At 47.2% G+C, this 22,485-nt stretch overlaps 1 protein-coding gene across 1 annotated transcript; it reads left to right on the top strand.

Moving 5' to 3' along the window:
* Positions 1 to 2,938: 2,938 nt before the first annotated feature.
* Positions 2,939 to 21,876, top strand: serpinc1 (serpin peptidase inhibitor, clade C (antithrombin), member 1). The gene is made up of 7 exons (XM_020515580.2): positions 2,939 to 3,078; positions 13,048 to 13,444; positions 14,853 to 15,068; positions 16,409 to 16,546; positions 18,974 to 19,367; positions 20,882 to 20,946; positions 21,599 to 21,876. The coding sequence occupies exons 2-7, from the start codon at positions 13,049 to 13,051 to the stop codon at positions 21,767 to 21,769; spliced, it is 1,380 nt and encodes a 459-aa protein (XP_020371169.1). The 5' UTR covers positions 2,939 to 3,078; position 13,048; the 3' UTR covers positions 21,770 to 21,876.
* Positions 21,877 to 22,485: the final 609 nt, after the last annotated feature.

Genomic DNA, 22,485 nt, shown 5'->3' with positions numbered 1-22,485 from the left:
AATTGGAGATGTTTGAATGTGGAGTTGTATTAAAGCATTGGAGAGATATCAACACATTCATGGTACAGTAGTTGACAAGCAGAGATTGGCTAGTTGTAGAATCTTGGAGTTATACAGCATGGAAACAGACCCTTCAATCCAACTAGTCCATGCCAACCATGTTCAAAAATAAACTAGTCCCACCTGCCCAATCCTGGCCTATATCTCTCTAAAGTTGTCCTATGCATGAACTTATCCAAATGTCTTTTAAACGTTGTGACTGTGACCGCATTCACCACTTCCTCTGGCAATTCATTCTGCACACAAACCACTCTCTGTGTAAAAAACATTGCCCGTCATCCTTTTTAAATCTTTCTCCTCTCACCCTAAAAATATACCCCCCCCAGTTTTGAACTCCCTTAGCCTAGGGAAAAGGCCTTTGTCGTTCACCTTAACTACGCCCCTCATGATTTTATAAACCTCAATAAGGTCACCCCTCAACCTCCTACACTCCAGTGAAAGAAGTCCCAGTCTTTCCAGTCTACTTTTATAACTCAAACGCTCCATTCCCAGCAACATTCTGGTAAATCTTTTCTGAACCCTCTCCAGTTTAATAATGTCCTTCCTATAGCAGGGTGACCAGAACTGCACACAGTACTTCAGCAGAGGCCTCACTAACGTTCCGTACAACATCAATATAACATCTCAACTCCTACATGCAAAGGTCTGAGCAATGAAGGCAAGCGTGCTAAATGCCTTCTTAACCACCCTGTCTACCTGTGATGCAAATTTCAAAGAATTATGTACCTAAACCCCTAGGTCTCTCTATTGTACAGCACTGCCCAGGGCCCTACCATTAATTGTATAAGTCCTGTCCTTGTTTGTTTTACCAAAATACAATGTAGAAGCATCTACATCTAGAAACACTCTGGGGCAGGCAGCCTCTGTGGAGATGGGAACAGGGTTATAATGTTTCAGGTCAATGTCCTTTCATTGGGATAGAAGATGCTAAACATGGAAGAGCTTATATGCAAGTACGAAGATAGAGAATTGACAAAGACAGGGGCTGGGGTGCGGCATTTATCCAAATTAAACTCCATCTGCCACTCCTCAGCCCCTAGTTAGGGGTGGCACAGTGGCTAACACGGTTGCTTCACAGCGTCAAGGACCTGGGTTCAATTCCAGCCTTGTTTATGTAGAGTTTCTCCCTGTGTCTGTGTGGGTTTCCTCTGGGTGCACTGGTTTCCTCCCACTGTCCAAAGTTGTGCAGGCTAGGTGGATTGCCCATAGTGTCCAGGGATGTGTAGGCTAGGTGGATTAGCCATGGGAAATGCAGGGGTTGGGATGGGCTGCTCTTCAGAGTGTAGGTGTGGAACCAAATGGTTTGAATGGCTTGCTTACACACTGTAGGGATTCTATGACCATAATAGCACTTCAGAAAGTTCCTTCTTGCAATTAAACCATCCCACCTCTTTTAAAATGATGGCCAACCTGTCAAACCCATAAAGTCAACAATTTAAACTGGGTATTACTGTTGCAACTGGATATATGTTGTTGAAGCTTTCCATCTTGCACTGATCAGGATATTTCACAAGAATACCCAGTTAAAGGGACACTAACATTGATGACGCACGAGAGGATAGTGCTGTTTGGATGACAAGTAGACTCTGATTGGTTAGGGGTTGCCATGGGGAATGCACAAATGATGACGACTCACAGTTAGCTGCCAATCCTAAACTGTGGATTCTCTTTTCTTCGTGTTATGAATTATTGGGAGTTTTGAAAGAGACATTAGTTTTAGAATTTTTTTCTTGATATTTCTTTTTGTTTCTCTCTGAAAGCAATTCTTTGTTCACACACACAATTTCTGTCTCTGCGACTGATTTAACAATGAGTTCACCCACAGTCCATTCACCCTCCTTCTTGTTGTCTCATTCTCAATCTTTAATCTCCGTTGCTCGTGAAGATAGACTCTTGGGTGTCCTGGACATTCAACTCCTGATGTCCCCCTTGCCCATGCTATGACCTTAGTACATCAGAATCTCAGCAATGTTCTGACCAATATGTTTGCTAGCAGAATGTTGCAGGTTGAGGTCTAACTGCAAGCAGACTCTGTGAGATGCCATGGGGTGGCACATTGTGGCACACATGATAACATTGCATTTCCAAAACCTGGTTTCAGTAGACACCCTGAGCTGGGCGAGCACTTTTTTAAAGCATAGTTAGTCATGTAATGTAGGAAAGAAGGGCACCAATTTGAGTACAGCAAGGCCCAACAATCAATAATTGACCTGGCAATCTCGGTTAAGGAATAATTATGAGGCACTGCCCACAGTGAACTGAGCAGCTCCTGTACCATGAGTGCCATTGGAGATGTTTGAATGTGGGGTTGTGAACCAATGAATGGGGAAGGATCATTGGTCTAACAGACCATCAGAACAACAGTATCAGATAAATTCCCTCAGCACTGACCCTCTGACAGTGCGGCGTTCCCTCAGCACTGACCCTCTGACAGTGCAGCACTCCCTCGGCACTGACCCTCTGACAGTGCGGCACTCCCTCAGTACTGACCCTCCAACAGTGCAGCAGTCCCTGAGTACTGACCCTCCAACAGTGCAGCAGTCCCTGAGTACTGACCCTCTCAGTGCGGCACTCCGTCAATGTTACACTGGAGTTTCAGCTCAGTTTATGCTCTAGAATAGGAATAACTCCACAATTTTCTGACTGAGTTGTCACTGCACAGTCCGAGCCTCCTCTCACTGTTACCTACCCTCCCTGCTTATTGTTATGCCAAGTTTGTAAGCCTGTCCCCTCCCCCATTTACCTATCAAGCTGATTGTAGGAGGACAGGAAAGATCAAAGGAGCAGGTCCTAAGGGTTAAGTGCAGTGGAGAGGAGTTTGTTTTGGATTCGAGTGAAGCTGCCATTGGGTGTTGTTATTTACACAGTTCTTGTACCTTGGGCAGTGTCTCTACAGCAGTCTCACAAACACTGACCCTGGTCTCGAGCACTCTTTTCTGGGCTTTTTTTTTGCTAAATTTCAGGACCGTTTTGTTTGAAACATTATCGGAGGAGTGAGATTGGAGAGAGCTTTTGCAGGTATGTGGCTGAATCTCGATTTTATAACGTGGAGGGAGTCAGAAAATCTAATGGAATCCTGAATATAATTGTGAACCTTCCAGTGGGAATGTATATTGGAAGATCTCCGATAGCTCAGTGCCCTCCGGCTCAGATACAATGCCAGCCCCTCTTGGGTTAGCGGCCACAGACTGAGGTGGGACAACATCAGCTTGAGCCTCAGTCTTGTCCACTTCTCCGAGGCCAACCAGCTGACATCCAGGGAATCAAACCCGCTCTGGATCCAGTTTCCAGTGACCCTGTGACAGTCGATCCAGTTCTGGAAGGGATCATGGAGAAAAGCATTCAGCGAAGAGAGGATTGTGCAAGGACGGGATCAGGTGAAAAATAAAAAGGGATGACCCAGAAGGGGATCGGGTGAGGACTCAATTGAGTGAGGCTGGATTTAACTGAAGGAAGGATTACAAAGGGAAGGTTTGGGTGAAACTGGATTGAGTGGGGGCAGCGCTGACTTCAAAAGGGATCACGGGAAAGGGTTCGAGTGAGGATAAGGGATCGACTGAAGAAGGGTCCTGAGCAGAAGGGATTGAGTGAGGAATGGGGAGCACAGAGGAAGCAACTGAATGAAGAATTGAACCCAAATGAAGGGATCAAGTGAAGTGCGGATCAGGAGAGGAAGGGATTGTGGAGGAAGGGATCAAGTGGGGATTGGACCAGGGGTTGGACTGGGTACATTCAGGATCAGGTCAGATCAGGCCAGGGCAGGACTGGTTTGGCTGGTGATGGCCTCACTGGTTGACCCTCGTTCCTTTTAAGCCAGGGGCAGGAAGAATGGTCTTTTGCTTCTCTTGTTTGTATCTCCACGGGGAAAGGAGAAGCCACGAGCACAATACTTGCTGCTCACTTCTCGAGCAGGTACTGCCTTGCGAATGGCTGCCAGGAAATGGATTTACCATCAGTGCTCAGAACAGAAGATGCTTCCTCACTCCCTTGAGCATGGGTGACATTCCTTTATACTCCTCTGCTTTTACAAACCCTGGTTGCACATTCAGATTTTGGATAGTATAAGCTCATTCTGGGCTGCATATGGAATTTCCTGAAAGTTGCAGATTAGTTTTGAATCAGTGCATGTAAACAGTGATAAGGCGGTCTCTGGAGAAACCTTATTTTATGAAGGGTGAGAAGCAGCTACAGTAGTCGCAGATGAAATGCGGTTGCTCCACAGTCCAGCGTCAGGAGGGATATGACATTGCACTTCTGCCTATCCCCACACCCCTTCCTGCCCTCCCTCCCCAATACTGCCTTCCTTCAGCCTATACCATCCTGCTTCCACTGAGCCAGTCCTGTGCTTATGCTGCCCTCGTGTGGAGGCTTCACCCACTGCAGGAGGAGTCACATTCAGCATTCTCAATCCACAATCAGTGGTTCTCCCCCTACACACTCCAATGTGACATTGGAGGGGCATTTAACCAGGAGGCCGAGCACCAGGTGGTAATAGCTACCTTCCCACCTTTACCCCAGTTAGGGCTGAGGTGGGAAGACAATTGATGTCCACTCATCCTGAGCCTCATCGTCCCCACAGCCAGGAGCCAACCTTCAACAGGTAAGGCTGACACTAGATGGGGAGACAAAAGAGGAAACCATGCTGGAGTTTTCTGCCGAAGGCACATTACCACAGGAAGTATGTGATGCCAAAACACTGAATGTATTCAAGAGGCGACTAGATATAGCCCTTGGGATGAATGGGATCAAAGGTTATGGGGAGGAAGCAGGATCAGGCTATTGAGTTGGATGATCAGCCATGATCGTGAAGAATGGCGGAGCAGGCTCGAAGGGCCGAATGGTGTCCTCCTGCTCCTGTCTTCTATGTTTCTATGGTAGGGAAGGGGAGGTAGTGGGGGTTTGGTCCCTCAATCCAAGGTATCTGGTGCCTGATTGAGGGTCTTGGCATCAGGGAGTGGGGGTCCCACTTAGAGCCACCCCTTTGTTCTAGCTCCCCACACCCCACCAAGCCTCACTCCCGAAGCACAGCTGACCCTCTGACAGACACCCTCCCATCCTGCACTCACTCACCTATGGCCTGGATCCCTTGGTGACTCAGGACTGGGGCTGTTGTGATGCATTACCTATACTCCCTCAGTGACACTGCACAGCTACTGACCAATCGGAGGCCAGGTGAGGGAATAGGTGGGGGGAGACTACTGCCCCATGGTTTTTTATCACAGGGAAAACTTGCTACAATCTGCTCAAGAGCCTGAGAAGCACTTAATATCACAATCTGTTCCAAAGAAGGTGATGCGGTTGTTGATTGGTTGCAATCAAAGTCAATCGATCATCACGCTCTTCTCTTAGAACATAGAACTGTACAGCACAGGAACAGGCCCTTCGGCCCATGACGCTGTGCCAAACATGATACCAAAGTAAACTAATCCCTTCTGCCTGCCCTTGGTCTACATTCCTCCATTCCTTACATATTCATGTGCTTGTCTAAAAGTCCTTTAAATGCCCCTATCGTATCTGCCGCCACTACCTCCCCTGGCAGTGCGTTCTAGACTCCTACCACTCTCTGTGTAACAAAAACTTGCCCCTCATGTCACCTTTGAACTTTCCCCCTTTAACCTTAAATGCATTCCCTCTAGTATTAGACATTTCAACTCTGGCAATAAGATTCTGACCGTCAACCCTACCTATGCATCTCTTAATTTTATAAACTCCTATTAAGTCTGCCCTCAGCCTCCGCCACTCAACAGAAAACAACCTGAGTTTTTCTAGACTCTCCTTGTAGCTCACGCCCTCTAATCCAGGCAGCATCCTGGTAAACCTCTTCTGCACCCTCACCAAAGCTTCCACATCCTTCCTATAACGTGGCAACCAGATTGAACACAATACTCCAAGTGTGGCCTAGCCAAAGTCTTATAAAGCTGCAACATGACATCCTGACCCTTGTAGTCAAGTCCCCGACCAATAGAGGCAAGCATGCCATACATCTCCTTTACCACCCTATCTACTTGTGTGGTCACTTTCAGGGAGCTATGGACTTGAACCCCAAGATCCCTCTGTACATCAATGCTGTTCATGGTCCTGCCATTAACTGTATACTTTTCTTAACATTTGATCTCCCGAAGTGCAGCACCTCACACTAACACGGATCTGCCATTTCACTGCTCACATCTGCGATTGATCTATATCCCGCTGTATTGCTTGATAACCTTCTACACTATCCACAACTCCACCAATCTTTGTATCATCTGCAAACTTACCAACCCACCCATCCACATTTTCACCCAAGTCATTTATATATGTCACAAACAGCAGAGGTCCCAGTACGGATACCTGGGGAATACCACTGGTCACGGACCTCCAGCCCGAAAAACACCCTTCCACCACGACCCTCTGCCTTCTCTGGGCAAGTCAATTCTGAATCCACGTGGCCAAGTCACCATGGATCCCATGCATTTTACTCTTCTGGTTGAGCCTGCCATGAGGAACTTTGTTGAAAGTCTTACTAAAATCCATGTAAACAACATCGACTTCTCTACCCTCATCGAACACCTTCATCACCTCCTCGAAAAATTTAATCAAGTCAGTAAGACATGACCTGCCCTGTACAAAGCCATGCTGTCTGTCCCTAACTTGGCCATGCTTTTCCAAATGCATGTAAACCCTGTCCCTAAGAATTCTCTTCAATAGCTTGTCAATCACCGATATTAGACTCACCAGTCTATAGTTTCCCAGATTATCCCTATTTCCCTTCTTGAGCAGAGAATCAACATTAGCTACTCACCAGTCCTCCGGAACCTCTCCAGTTCCTAGCAAGGATACAAAGATCTTGGTCAAGGCCCCAGCAATCTCCTCTCTTGCCTCACTCAATAACCTGGAATAGATACTATCAGGCCCTGGGGACTTATCCACCTTAGTGCTCTTCAAGAGATCCAACACCACTTCTTTCTTGATCTCAAAATGCCCTAGCATATTAGCATGCTTCACACTAATCTCATTATCCTCCATATCTCCTGGCTGAATATCAATGCAAAGCACTCACTTAGGATCTCACCCACATCCTCTATCTTACGCAGTATAAATTGTTGTTCCCTTTGTGATTTTGCATTCTTGCAATTCTGCCCTGAAGAAAAGCTTCAAATGCATGTCCCTTCTTCCCTCTGCAATCTCAAAATTACTTCATTGACTGTAAAGCACTTTGAGACATCCATATCCCTTGATCACTTCAGTCACAAGAGCTATGTCTACCTCCTTCTTAAAAACACATAACATTTTGGCCTCAACCACTTTCTGTGGCAGTGAATTCCACAGGCTCGCCACTCTCTGGGTGAAGACACTTCTCCTCAGCTCAGTCCTAATAGGTTTATCCTTAAACAATGACCCCTGGTTCTGGACTCCTTCACCATTGGGAACATTCTTCCTGCGCCTAACCTATCTTTTAGAATTATATAGGTTTCTGTGAGATTCTGCCCTCATTCTTCTCAACTCCAATCACTCCTCACACGTCAGTCCTGCCATCCCAGGTTTCAACTTGTTAAATCTTCACTGCACTCCCTCTATGGCAAGAACATCCTTCCTCCGTTAAGGAGACCAAAACTGCGCACAGTATTCCAAGTGGGGCCACACCAATGTCCCATGTAATTGCAGCAAGACATCATTGTTCCTGTACTTGAATCCTCTCGCTGTGAAGGCTAACATACAGTATGCCTTCCTCATCGCCTGCTGCAATTGAACACTTACTTTCAATGACCTGGTGTACCAGAATACTGAGGTCTCATTGAAGATTTCCCTCCCTTAGTCAGTTCCTACTACTGAGTGCTGTGTTCTGAGAAAGGGTCACTCGACCCGAAACGTTAACCCTGATTTCTCTCCACAGATGCTGCCAGGCCTGCTGAGCTTTTCCAGCAATTTCCGTCTTTGTTCCTAGTACTGCAGTACCCTACTAGCCACTGCCTAGAGAAAGACCCATTTTATTCCTGCTCTTTGTTTCCTGTCTTCTAACTAATTTTCTACCCATACCATTACACTGCCCTCAATCCCAAGTGCTTTACTTTTATGCATTAATCTCTTATGTGAAGTTAACTGCCCTCTTGACCCTGCCAAGCCTCCCACTCCATGTAAATGCCAGTCCAGGTTCACTGCCTCGGCCCTCCCGTCTCACTTGGCCTTCCTACTCCCAGTGTCCCAATCACATTTAAGGAGATCTCTAACCCCCTTCTTTGCACTGCACTGTACACACAGCCTCCCCCTTAACCTCCCCCACCTCCGAACCCAATTTCACCTCTGCGTCCATTCTTGGAGGCAATTCTGTTCCGTGCTAGGCTCAAATTCTCAACCCCAGAGCTTCGGCCCTCCGTTCACCTCACTCCAGCCTTGCCTGCCCTTTTCCGACAGACACTGTTTGTCCCATATCTAAGGCTGGATGAGCAGAGACTTCCTCCAACTTTAGCACTGGGAAGCCCCAAGCCATTTTCCCTGACACAAATCCCGCTCCCAAACTGCCAACTCTATCCCCCTGGCTGGGTACTTTCTGAGGTGCAATCTGCTTGTTCCTTTGAGGCTGGATTTTTTTGGCTCTGTTGCCTTGCAGGGCGTGTTTTCGCTGGGTGCACTAGGTCAGGTGGTCAGATAAGTGTTGTTGGGCCCATCCTCAACCCAGCCCCCATCACCCAGTCGGTGGGGGGGGGGGGGTTGGAATGGTTAAAGTGCCCACTAGTTCACCCGCCTTAAGCTTAATGAGGGCTTTAAATGGCAAAATCATGCCCACTTAATACCCTCAATGCACCCCCATTGCCATAACATTGCCGGGCAGTGGAAAGTGGCCAAAATTGAGGATGCTGCTTTTTGAACAAGTTTGGAGAAAGAGCATGATGGAATAGTGGGTGTAGTATTCTGGAGGAGATGGGGATGGCCTTTGTCCATCGAGGCACTTTCCCAAGACGCGATCCCATCATCGTGCCTCACAGCCTGGCCTCCAAAATGTCCATCCCTTCAGATCCCTTTCCCAACCCCACCCTACGGCTAGGCTTGCTGACCCTCCCTTGTAGGAAACCCCAGACTTTCCCCTGTCCAGATGCCATGCCCTCTTTATCGCAGGGCCTCCTCGTGCTCACAGAGCCCCCACTCCAGGGTAAGGACAGAAATCACAAGCCCGGGGGCTGCTTCTGGCTCAGGCCTCTGAACCCCCCTGGCCTGAGGGCAGCAAGATCCCAGTAGACCTGGAAGGTTAATGTATCCTGTATTATGTGAGGAGATCAAAATTCTACACAGGGCTCCAGGTATAGGCTCACAATAGCTCTATACAATTCTAGTAAGTTTTCTTAAACTGCAAATCCCTTTGTAATTGAAGGTAGCAAACTATTTGCTTTTCCAATTGCTTGCTAAGTGTGGTGTAACCAAGGTTCAATACTCACTACTTATCAATTCTATCCCTCTAGAAACAAACCCCAGTTCTTCCTTTGCTATTCCATGGCCTTGCTAACCTGGGGGACAACTTCTACTGATTATTATATTGGTCCAAGCTCTCTTCATTCTCCCACCTACACTCGCACCTTCCAAATAACAAGTGACTTTCTTATTCTTTTCACAAAAATGGACAACCTGGTATTTATCTGTGTTCAACTTAATTTCCAATTATTTGCCCAATGTGCCAGTTTATTAATGTCCTCCTGTAATTTGTTGAATCCTCCTCAGTATTGACCATCCCAATTTTTTGTTAGACCTAAGTTTATAACTTGTGTTTTTGACTCCTGAGTTGGAAGCATAGATGGTGAAAGCAGTGGTCCCAGCACTATTCATTGTGGACCACTTCCTGCCTTCTCAGACTCTGAATAATGCCCATTTACTCCCATGCATGGAAATAGACCCGTGGGTCCAACTTGTCCATGCTGACCAAATTTCCCAAACTAAACCTGTCCCATTTGCCTGCATTTGGCCCATATCCCTCTAAACCTTTCCTATCCATGTAACTTTCCTAATGTCTTTTAAATGACGTAATTGTACTCATCTCTACTACCTCCTCTGGCGGCTCATTCCATATTATGTACCACCCTCCCTGTGAAAAAGTTGCCCGTCAAGCAGGGCAACCAGAAGAGCTTTTGAGCAGTTCTTTGACTTCGGAGGATGCAGTTCAGCTGAGCGAGGCAAGGAAGGAAAGAGTAGGGGCATTTGCAAAAATTTCAATTCCTCTCTGGCCACAGGAGACATTCCGGAGGACTGGAAGACAGCTAATATAGTACCATTATTCAAGAAGGGAGCAAGGGTTAAACCAAGAAACTACAGGCTACTCAATCCAACCTCAGTGGTGGGGAAACTATTGGGACACAATTCTGAGGGACAAAATTAGTCTGTATTTGGAGAGAGGCAGGGATTAATCAAGAACAGTCAGCATGGTTTTGTTAAGGGGGAGGTCATGTCTGACCAACTTGATTGATTTTTTCAAAGAGGTGACCTGGTGAGTAGATGAGGGCAACGCTTTGATGTTGTTTACTTGGATTTCAGCAAGGCTTTTGATAAGGTCCCACATGGGAGACCGATAGCAAAGGTAAGAGCCCATGGGATGCAAAGAAATTTGACAAATTGGATCCACAATTAGCTGAGTGTGAGGGAGCAGAAGGTGATGAATGAGAGGTGTTTTCAGGACTGTACGTCTGTGTCCACTGGGGTCCCATAGGGGTCAGTGTTGAGTCTCTTGCTGTTCGTAGTTTATATCAATGATTTAGACTTGAATGCATTGGGTTGATCAGTAAGTTCACAGATGACACAAATATTGGTGGGGTGGTAAATAGTGAGGAGGATAACTTTAGATTACAGAAGGATATAGATGGGCTGGTCAGGTGGGCTGATCGATGGCAAATGGAATTCAATCTGGATAAATGTGAGGTGATACACTTGTGCAGGACAAACAAGGCAAGGGAATACATGATGGACGGTAGGACCCTGGGAAGTGCCAAGGATCAGAGGAATCCTGATGTGGATGGTCACCAGTCCCTTAATGTATAAGGACAGGCAGATAAAGTGGTTAAGAAGGGATTTGGGATATACCTGCCTTTATTAGCTGATGCATAGAGTTTAAGAGCAGGGAGGTTATACTAGAGCTTTATAAAGCATTGGTCAGGCCACAGCTACAGTATGGTGTGCAATTCTGGAATCCATATTGTAGGAGGGATGTGATTGCACTGGAGAGGGTGCAGAGGAGATTTACCAGGATGCTGCCTGGGCTTGAGTGATTCAGTGAGCAGAGGAGATTGAGAGGGGGCATGTTTGAGATGTGTATAATTATGAGGGGTATAGATAGGGTAGACAGGAAGAAACCTTTCCCCTTGATGGAACAATGATCAGGGGTTTTAGATTTAAGGTAAGGTACAGGAGGCTTAGAGGGGATATGAGAAAAAGAGTTTTCACCCAGAGGGTGGTGGGAATCTGGAACTCATTGGCTGTAAGGGTGATAGAGAGAGAAACCCTCAGAACATTGAAGAAGTATTTAGATGTGAACTTGCAATGCCAAGACATACAGGGCTTTAGTGCTAGAACATGGGATCAGAATAGTGAGGTGGTTGTTTTTGACTGAAGTAAATGCGATAGGCTGAAGGGCCTTTTTTTCTGTGCTGTAGCTCACGAAAATTGTATGACTATGACATTTCAGTAAGGTTGCTCATATTTCTCATTTCTAGATGGTCTTTTATTCTCTCTTTCAGTAAGGATTCTGTTTTGTTTTCCCACCACAGCCGTCAGCTGACTAGTCTATAATTCACTGGACATGTTCTGTTTACCCTCCTTAAATTTAGGAATTAATTTAGATCCTGTCAAGGTCAGGCATAGAACCTCTTTCAAACAAATTGTTATATATGAGAAAGAGTGAAACTTCCAGACTCTCTTCCTTGGATTCCTTGAACATCTGTGGATGCAATCCATCTGGACCAGGAATTGTATCCTTTATGAGTTTGATTAGTTTGTTCAATAGATCATCTTTCTAATGTTAGATACATTTATTTCAGTTCTCATCTTGTCATTCAATGCCATGTTAACCTATTCTTATCCAGTTTAATATTTCTACCATCTCTCTACCATAATCTGTGGAGTGATCCTGTTGCTCCCAGGACCTATTCCCTTCACAGCCTTCCTTCTGTGTTGGTCTGTCTGTCAATTATGTTTCTAATTTTTTATGGTCCTTAATAATTTAATGTTCTTGATTTATTTTGCTTTCTTAATTGCTTATGTTTTTACTTTGTTGTTAATCTCTTTGTGTTGTCTCTTATCCGTCACTCCCATGTGTACATAATGTTTTCCTCTTCCTAATGCTCAATAGCTCCCTTATTCATCATTCATGAGGGAGTTGCTTGGCTCAGTTAGCTGGCAGTATGGGTTCCCATGCTGACTGAGGTTACTGTGGAAGGCCCCTCCTTCTCAACCTCCCCCTTACCTAAGATGTGGTGTCTGTCAGGTTAAACCACCGCTAGTTGTTTCTCTCTAGTGGCACTGTGGTGACTTCACATTTATACATTCGTGAATCGTCGCTCGCGTTTCATCGTAGAATCCCTACAGTGTGGAAACAGGTCCATCAAGTCCACACCGACTCTCCGAAAAGCATCCCACCCAGACACCACCACCACCCCCCCCCCCCCCCCCCTATCCCTGTAACCCCGCATTTCCCGTAGCTAAACTGTCAAGCCTGCACATCCCTGGACACTATGGGCAATTTAGTATGACCAATCCACCCTAACCTGCAAATCTTTTGGACTGTGGGAGGAAACCGGAGCACCCGGAGAAACCCACGCAGACACGGGGAGAATGTGCAAACTCCACACAGGCAGTCGCCCGAGGGTGGAATCGAACCCGGGTCCCTGGCACTGTGTACTAACCACTGAGCCACCGTGCCGCCACCAATATTGCTCATCAATATTACTGCCTGTTTTATATTTCCCGGTTCTGTTCTCTTGTTAACTTGTTATAACCATGCACTAACTTCCGCTGTTAATCCACTTCTTTCAGGATGAGACACTTCGCCTTGTTCCTTTATGCGGTGCTCGTGGGAGCGATAGATCCTACCCCTTCCAGTGATAACAGTCTGTCCCACTGTAACACCAAACTCAAGGACATCCCAGGGCAGCCCATGTGCGTGTATCGTACACCAGACAAGAAATCCCAGGTGGCTCAGACAGCAGATAAAGCCACACAGCCAAAAGCCAAAGTCATCCCAGAGAACACCAACCCTCGGGTCTGGGAGCTGTCCAGGGCTAACAGCAAATTCGCCTTCGAGTTTTACAAACAACTGGCCACCTCGAAGACCAATGGGGAGAACATCTTCCTGTCGCCCCTGAGCATCTCCACAGCTTTTGCCATGACGAAACTGGGAGCCTGCGGTGACACCCTGCAGCAGCTAATGGAGGTGTGTACCGTGACAACCTCTCGGAGAAATAAGCAGTGTTAGAAATGGAGCAAAAAGTTGTGGAGGGGTGCGAAACAGGATTTACACCGTCACAATGGGCCATAATTACCCTGAGACAATGGACAAAGAGAAATAGACTATTCAGTAACTGAGGGCCCATGGCACTGTCGGAGGATCAGTGCTGAGACATAAATAAGGAAGTGCTGGAGAAACTAACATCTCTGGAATGAGAAACAAAAATTAACATTTCAACTAAATTAACTATTCTTCAGAATCCTTCTGAACAATGAAGCCATTCAGCCCCTTGAACCTGTTCCACCATTCTATTTGATTCTGGCTGCTCCATATCTGAACTCCATCTCCCGCCATTGTTCCATAAGCCTCAATTCCCTTGTTTCAAAATACTTTTGAGCTCAGAGTTAAAATGTTCAATCGATCCCCCTCCCCACCCAACTCCCCCAACCTCAGCATCAGGAGGTTTCTCTCGGGGAGGCAGTTCCAGATTTCCACTCCCTTTCAAGTGAAGAAGTATTTCCCGACAATCAGCCCTGGACAGCCTCGCTCCAATTTGAAGATTCTGCTCCTTGTTCTCGACTTCTCCTACAGAGGGCACTGTTTCTCTCGGTCGATACCAATCATCTTCAGCCTTTCTTCATCTTCAACTCCTCAGTTAGAAACCACCCCCCGCCCCAAAATATTCCCAATGCGAGGCAATCCAAGCAGAGTTTCTGCAATCTGTCCTGAGAATTTAACCCTTTCAATCCCGGGATCATTCCTTCCTGAGGTGCAGGGGCCAGATCTGAACCCGGAATTCCAGGTGCACAGTGGTCTCTGGACCAAGAGGATTGGTGGCTCCTGGGAAGGTTGGGACTGTCATCCCAAGTCATGTTTCAGTCCAGGTTCTAGCCATCTACAATTGTAGGGGATTGTTGGAGGGGAGGGGTTGTGGGTAGTGAGGGGAAATGTTGATGACAAACAAATCTGACCCTGTTTGCTCCCAATCCTGTACCCAGTCTTGGCCATGCCTGAATCTGTCACGGACATGAATCTGCAGCTATGTTTCTCCCAGACTCCTGAATCCCCCTCCCGACCCAAGAGACATTCTCGCCAATCACCCTGCCCCTCGTGGAAGCCTGAATGAAGTCAGGAATGGCCAGTGAGGGTGGCTTGGGATGGTTCTGTCTCCCCTGTAATGGTCAGGAGATGCCCCTGGCCCCAAATTCCACCCCCTCCTCACCCTGACGAGCGGGTAAACACTTCCATACACAAGGAATGCGGTGAAGAATATGCTGAGGTGAAGAATGATGGCAGTTTGCAAGCTGATGTCCCCCACAGTGCAGTTTGAAGAATGATATACAGCTGTTCCAATCTTATCTTTTTTCCATTCCCTCCTTCCTGCTATCTGCAGGTCTTTAAATTTGACACCATCACAGAGAAGACATCAGACCAAGTGCACTACTTCTTCGCTAAGCTCAACTGCCGCCTATACCGGAAAGCCAACAAGTCTTCGGAGCTGGTTTCAGCAAATCGGCTCTTTGGTGAGAAGTCATTAACCTACAACCAAACATTCCAGAACATCAGTGAGGCTGTATACAGAGCCAAGCTTATCCCTGTCAACTTCAAGGTGAGGGGTTCAGGAGAGGGGGAGGGAGGGTAAGGGCTGGGGTGATGGACGACGACAGAGACGGAGGACAGGAGATGTGGGAGGGCAGGGATGGAGGGAAGGGGGAGCTACAGGGGAGAGGAAAGGGAGAGATTGATGGAGGGAGAAGAAAGGCAGTAGATGGGAGGGAGAATAAGACCTGGCAGGAGAGACGGAAGCAAATGGAGGTCAGTAGAGATGAGTAATAAGGCGAGGATGAGTGGAGGCAATGGGAAGGCAAGGTGAGGGGAGGGAGGGTGGGGAGTGGGGGTGGGGTGGGAAGGGAGGGTAGAGGAAGGGAGCGTAGAGGAAGAGGAAGATGCATCATCAGCAGTCCTTGTGTCGGACGTCAACACACCCTGTTTGGGTCGAAGAAACCCCGTTCCCCTGTTTAGAACAACCAGACTCTAATTCTTCAGATTACCACCCTGCACCTCAACACACACCGTTCTGTAGGACAGGAGTGAGGGAACTGCCAGGGTAACATCACTGTCTCCACTAATTTTTTGCTAACCAACTGGGATAACACCCTAAGAAATTTTTAAATAACCAATGCAGACTCCAACCATCCAAGAATGGTCTCATGGGGAACGCCTCAAAATCACTCAGCCAAACGTTCAAGGCCCACTCCAGAGATTTCAACACAAAATCTTGATTGAAATTCCACTGCTGTGCTGATGCAGTGCTGCACTGTCAGACAGTTTTAGTACTGATGCAGTGCTGCACTGTTGGAGGGTCAGTACTGAGGGAGTGCTGCACTGTCAGAGAGTCAGTACTGAGGGAGTGCTGCACTGTCGGAGGATCCGTGCTGAGGGAGTACTGCACTGTCGGAGGGTCAGTACTGAGGGAGTGCTGCACTGTCGGAGGGTCAGTACTGAGGGAGTGTTGCACTGATGGAGGGTCAGTGCTGAGGGAGTGCCGCACTGTCAGAGGGTCAGTGCTGAGGGAGTGCCGCAGTGTCGGAGGGTCGGTACTAATGAAAGACCACACACTCTGTCTGCATTGTTGGTAGCGTCATCTTTCAGAAGGGTTGTTGAATGACTTCCTTGTCTGGATCATTACGTAAACAGTAAATTTCAGTGGCACTATTGTGCAGCATTTTTCTCCCAGTGTCAGATCGAAATTTATCCAGCAACCATCATCACTTAAACATTCTGATTTTCTGGTTGTTTTCTCATTCCGTTTCTGGGATTTTACTGTGCAGTGATTAGTTGTAATATTTCTTGCTGTTGAACAATGACGTCTAGTTGATTTATTGTGTGGCTTTGAGATGTCCTCAGTTACCGACTAGGCCAACATAATGACAAGTCTTTCTTTAACAGGAGAAATCAAAGTTAGCCAGAAAGGTCATCAACTCTTGGGTGTCCAACAATACTGAGGGGCTCATCAGAGATGTGATCCCTCCTGATGCCATAACACCCTACACTACCCTGGTTATTGTTAACGCAATCTATTTTAAGGTAGGTTCACAAACACCCAAAGTTGATTGCTGCCAGGTATTTAAGAGTTAATAATAATGATTCCTGGATGAGGAAGGTGATGGAGGCTCACTACATTAACTCTCCATGTCCCACTGTGTCACCTTGAGGGATGCCAGGGGACTTCCCCATGACAGGGATCTGGGCTCAGACCCACACCATTTGTTCCTATTTAGTTGGGAAGGGTGGGTCTCCCGGTTTGGAGAAGGGAACAACACCTTGGGGTAAGTGTGCCCACCAATCCTCATCCCTAGAGATCTCTGTCAATGGGGAGGCTGCCAAGAGCAACAGTAGGGACAAGACAGATGAGGCAATGTAGCAGTGGTAATGTCACTGGATTATCAATCCTGTACCACAGCTAGTATTTTGCCTGGTCAATCAAGTGTGAATTCAATGAAAAGAAGACAAAATCTGGAATTTTTTTTAAAAAGTACAACCCTAATGGTGACCATTTAACCACTGCTGAATGATGTAAAAACCCATCTGGTTCATCGATACCCTTTAAGGAAGGAAACTTGCCATCCTTACGCGGTCTGGCCTACATGTGACTCCACGCCCACTGCAATTGTCCTCTGGGCACTTAGGAATGGGCAGTACATGTTGGCCCCCATCACATGAACAAATAAAGACAAGAAAATAATTCAAGCCTCGAACCTGGGTTGGAGCTTGGTTTTGCTGCTGAATTATGGGCTGACTGAATATAATGCTCTCCAACAGAGAGGTTCAGATTTATTCCCCTGGTTTTGAGGGGCAGTAACTCAGTCGGAGTGGGTGGGGGAGGGTCAGTGCTGTGCCTGGGACTCCCTTGCTCAGTGAACTAATTGTCTGCTTTGCGTACACATCTGGGAACATCTGGCTCCTGCTCTTAGCTGACCTCAGTGAGGGACACTACATGGGGCACCATACTTGGCATCAAGCATTCCTGATTTAGAATCAAGTTTTCCGTTCACTGACCTCTTTCCCTGTGACCTTCTCTAGTCTCCAAACAACCCTCCAGGACATCGTCACTTTTCTAAATCTGTCCTCTCACCCACTCAATTTCAGCTCCTTACAACCTAAACTCCGGAATTCCATCCCAAAGCCTCTCTATATCTCCATCTCCCTTACCTCTTTTCTTTCAGGTGTTCTTTGAAACCTCTTGCGTTGACTGAGTGTAAAATGCTGGTGTAGTGGTAACATCACTAGATTACTATGCCAATGGTCTCCGCTTTAAGGGACCTGGTTTCAAATCCCAAGAGAGCAGTGTTTAAACTAAATTAACGAAATCTGGAATTTAAAGCTGGTTTTACTATTGGTGGCTATATAGTAAAAACACATGAGATTCATTAATGTCCTTAACGGAAAGAAATCTGCCAACCTTACCGAGTCTGTTTGCCCTACAAGTGCCTCCAGACCCACAGCACCGTGGTTGACTCTTGACTGCCCTCTGAAATGGGCTAGCCAGCCACTCAGTTCAAGGGCAATTAGGAAGGGTCGACAAAGGCAGACATTTCCAGTTGCACCCACATTCCACAAACGAATTTTGAAAAAAATAAACATTCGGTTTGCTCGTCGTGACTCAGTCTCACATCTTGTCATGGTGAGACCGAATAGAGACTGGGTGTCTGTTTTGTAGAACTTTGACTCTGTCCATAGAAATGACCTTCCATTTGTTTGCTATTTCAATTAACCATCTTGCTCTTGCGCTAACATTGCCAACCTACAGCGTTCCAACTAAGCACAATGCATGTTCTGGGGAAGGGTCACCAGACCCAAAACGTTAACTCTGTTTTCTCCTTCACAGATGCTGCCAGACCTGCTGAGCTTTTCCAGCAACTTTGTTTTTGTAAGCACAATGCAAGCTGGAAGGACAATACTCACTTTCCACTTAGACACTTTAAAGCTTCTAGGACTCAACATTGCATTGTACACCTTCAAAGCATGACCTTTCTCCTGAATTTTACCTACATCCATCTCCACACCAGCCCCCTACCACCAAACCCCTCCCCCCAACCCAACCACTGTCTCCGTGTCTGGTCGATCTTGCTGTCAGCAGAGCAGACCCATTTTCTCCAATTCACAACTCTTATATACATTTTACATCTCCATCTCACCTTAACCACCATAATCGCTCCCATTGTTCTGGGCACCCTCATGATTTGTTCCACATGCTCCCCGCTACTTCTCCCTCTGTCAACAACTTAAAAACCACCAATTTCCAGCCCCTTCCAGTGCTGAAGAAGAGTCATAGTGGACTTGGAACATTAACCCCATTTCTCCCTCCACAGATATCACCAGACCTGCTGAGTTTCTGCAGCATTCTCTGTGTTTTGTTTCAGTTTTTGTCTGTGACCTGTGAAGCAGGTGCTTTATAGATACAAAACCTTATGCAAAAGGAAATGATTGAACGTTTAAAACCTGTTTGGGCAGGGACTATGGAAGTCCATGTTTGAGAAGGAGATGACATTGAAAAGGGAGTTTGAGAAAATGGACAGAAGCACCTGCAAAGTCCCAATGATGCAGCAACAGGGCTCGTTCCGTTTTGGCAAGTTCACCAAGGACGGAGTGAAGGTGATTGAGCTTCCATACAAAGGCGACGATGTCTCCATGGTGCTGATCCTCCCGCTGGCAGATGGGACCCTGAGGACCGTCGAGAATCACCTGACGCACGAGAAGATCGTGGGGTGGCTGAGGCAGCTGAACCCAATGGACGTGGATCTCTCGTTGCCCCGCTTCCGAGTTGAGGACTCTTTCAGTCTCACCGAGAAGCTGAAGCAGATGGGCCTGAATGACGTCTTCAGCCCAGAGAGAGCCAACTTGCCAGGTTTGATGGCAACTTTTCACAGGACTGCGACACCCCTGTCCCTGCCTGCACCCCACCCTCAACCCAGCCAGCCCTCCATCACACTCCCTCCCCATCTCTCTCTCTCCCTCCCTCCCCATCTATCTTGCACTGCTGTTCCTGCCACACCCGCAACGCTGTCTGGCCATTTGGCCCCTCTGCTATTCTGCATTATCAACCTGAGATCACCGTCAACACCACCAATGGCTTCTAAGGTGGGGCAATGGCGAGTGGGGGGATCATGTTGTTTGGGGTTTGGACCCTAATATTGGGGGTGGGGTAGGGGGCATCAAAATGGGATCATGACCCTACACTGTGTGGAAATTAGTCGGATGACAGTGATTTAAATTGACCAATTTAGCGAACAAAGGATGGACTGACCATCCCATAAGGACAGCAAGGTCGGGCTCCCAGCGACAGAAGGTGAAACCTGATCGCTCAGGGAAGAGAGGGCAAAAACATTTCCATTTTGAGTCACCCTCTGTTCAACTTCGAGAAGTTTGAAATCCAAAAACAAAATGACCACAGGCCACCACCAAAGCAGGGAATTCCGTGGTTACAACTGATCCTGGGTGAAATGGTAGGCCCCAAAGCCTGCCTCGAGCCTCAGCTGCCCTGACTGACCACAAGTGGGAGGCTGCCTCTGCTGCTAATCTCTTCCAATTGGCCTTGAATAAGCCTCACTGTAGTCATTGACCCATCTTCATTGGCTGGCCTGTTGTGTTGGCAGTATGTTCCACTGCTGATCACGCTACCAGACAAATAACTCAGGGGAGGTCATGGCAGGGGAAGGATATGGTCAACAAACTGTATGCTGACTGGGGTTGGGGTTCGGGGAGGGTGGCTGGCTGTGCCACTTCCTCATCTCTGTAACTGCCCCATATGCTGGCAAACCGTCAGCCACAGTTCTCCAAATCCCACTACTCCATGTCAGCGAAAGCCCTTCCAGGAGTAGGGTAGTTAGCACTGCTGCCTCACAGCGCCAGAGACCCAGGTTCGATTCCACCCTCAGGCAACTGCCTGTGTGGAGTTTGCGCATTCTCCCCATGTCTGTGTGGGTTTCCTCCGGGTGCTCCGGTTTCCTCCCACAGTCCAAAGATGTGCAGGCTAGGTGGATTGGCCGTGCTAAAATTGTCCATATTGCCCGTAGTGTCTAGAGATGTGCAGGTTAGGTGGATTAGCCATGGAAATACAGGGAAAGGGGATGGGGATGGGTCTGTGTGGGATGGTCTCTGGAGGGTCGGTGTAGACTTGATGGGCTGAATGGTCTGCTTCCACACTGTAGGGATTCTATGAGTAGCCAAACTGATGGCACATCCTGCCCTGCAAGGTGTATTTATGGCTAACATTGACTCTAACACACTCAAATGGCCACAGTGAGCAGGTTTAAGGAGGCATTAGATATAGTACTGCCTTCAATTCCCGGCTGCTCCTCTGATTCTGTAGCAGGGAGCTGAGGTTGGCTTTGAAGTAACTCATTTTCCTCTTCCTCTCAGGGCTAATTGAAGGAATCCACGATAACGTTTATGTGTCTGATGCATTCCATAAAGCTTTCTTGGAGGTACGATCCAACATAGGATCCTTCATCCAGAAGTTCAAGAGGACAGTTGTGTAGTGTTTGATTGTCGGTCTTTGGTAGAACAAGAACCAAAAACAATATTGGTGGGAAACGATATGGACGCATGATAACAGTGTTAATTTTCTGCCTGTGTTGTTCGAGTTCCTGCTCCATTTTCATAATATTCCTCAGTAGTTTTCCCAAATAAGTAAATTTTTACTCTTACGGTTAGAATTCAAATGGCACACTTAAACCTCCAGCTTTACTCTGTATCTAAACCTGTGCTGTCCTTGTCCTGGGATTGTTTGATGGGGAACAGTGTAGAGAGAACTTTAATCTGTATCTAACACCATGCTGCCCCTGTCCTGGGAGTGTTTGATTATTGGCTGAGAGGGGGGTAGAGGGAGCTTTAGTCTGTAACTGACCCTGTGCTGTCAGTGTTTGATGGGGACAGTGTATAGCGAGCTTTACACTGTAACTAACTCTGCTGTCCCTATCCTGGGAGTATTCAATGGGTCGGGGGACAGTGTATGGGGAGCTTTATGCTGTATCTAACCCTGTGCTGTCCCTATCCTGGGAGTGTTTGACGAGGATAGGGTGTTGGCTGTGTTGAACTCTAATTGGTCACACTGACATGCGACTCTCTGGTTGGCAGGTGAATGAGGAAGGTAGTGAGGCTGCTGCGGCATCAATGGTGATGGTGATGGGACGGTCACTGAGGCCCAGCCTGGAGATCTTCAACGCCAACCGACCGTTCCTGCTGCTGATCCGAGAGGTTGCTATCAATGCCATCATCTTCATGGGGAGAATATCGGACCCATGTTAATGAGATCAGGAGTGAGTCATATCAGCATTAAGATAATAACAAAAACTCAACCAAATGTTTCTGGGGTTGTTACCTTATTATGAGAAATAAAGAAATATAGACTTGTATTTTTTTATTTCAGAAATATATTTTATTCATAAAAATATCTTTATATACATAGAGGATTTCAGTTCTAAACCGACTCTACATATTGAGAACAAAACAAAAACCCACGGTATGTCTTGCTTATACAAGACTACATTCAAATACGTTTGGGGGTCTGATAACTGGATAGACCCCCAAGTAATTTCAGCAGAAAGGCCTCAGACAGTGGTTTTTCCCGACTGCCCCTCGACGGCAGCTGCCCCAAGCTTCACTGCATCCCTCAGCATGTAGTCCTGGACCTTGGAATGTGCCAGTCTGCAGCACTCAGTCAGGGTCAACTCCTTGTTCTGAAAGACCAACAAGGTTCGGGCAGATCAAAGAGCGTCCTGCAACGAGTTGATGGTCCTCCGGGCGCCGTTGACGTTTGTCTCGTTGTGCATCTTGGGAAACAAACCGTAGAGCACAGAGCCCCGCATCATGGAGCTGCTCAGGACAAACCTTGACAAACACCACTGCATCTCTCTCCAGACTTCAATTTGCAAATGCATATTCTAGCAGGAGATTTGTGACAGTTTCTACCTCCCCCGCAGCTGCTTCAAGGGCAGCATGCGGTGGTGCAGAGAGTCCAGGCG

Source organism: Rhincodon typus, chromosome 10 (genome assembly GCF_021869965.1).
Source record: "Rhincodon typus isolate 14 chromosome 10, sRhiTyp1.1, whole genome shotgun sequence".
NCBI classification, from domain to species: domain Eukaryota; kingdom Metazoa; phylum Chordata; class Chondrichthyes; order Orectolobiformes; family Rhincodontidae; genus Rhincodon; species Rhincodon typus.
This window is presented reverse-complemented; position numbering and strand designations above follow the sequence as displayed.

Excerpts from the sequence above, each read along its gene's own strand:
- serpinc1 (XM_020515580.2), top strand. The coding sequence starts at position 13,049 with ATGAGACACTTCGCCTTGTTCCTTTATGCGGTGCTCGTGGGAGCGATA. Across the intron at positions 13,445-14,852 it reads CCCTGCAGCAGCTAATGGAG|GTCTTTAAATTTGACACCAT; the intron begins GTGTGTACCGTG and ends TGCTATCTGCAG. Across the intron at positions 20,947-21,598 it reads TCCATAAAGCTTTCTTGGAG|GTGAATGAGGAAGGTAGTGA; the intron begins GTACGATCCAAC and ends TCTGGTTGGCAG.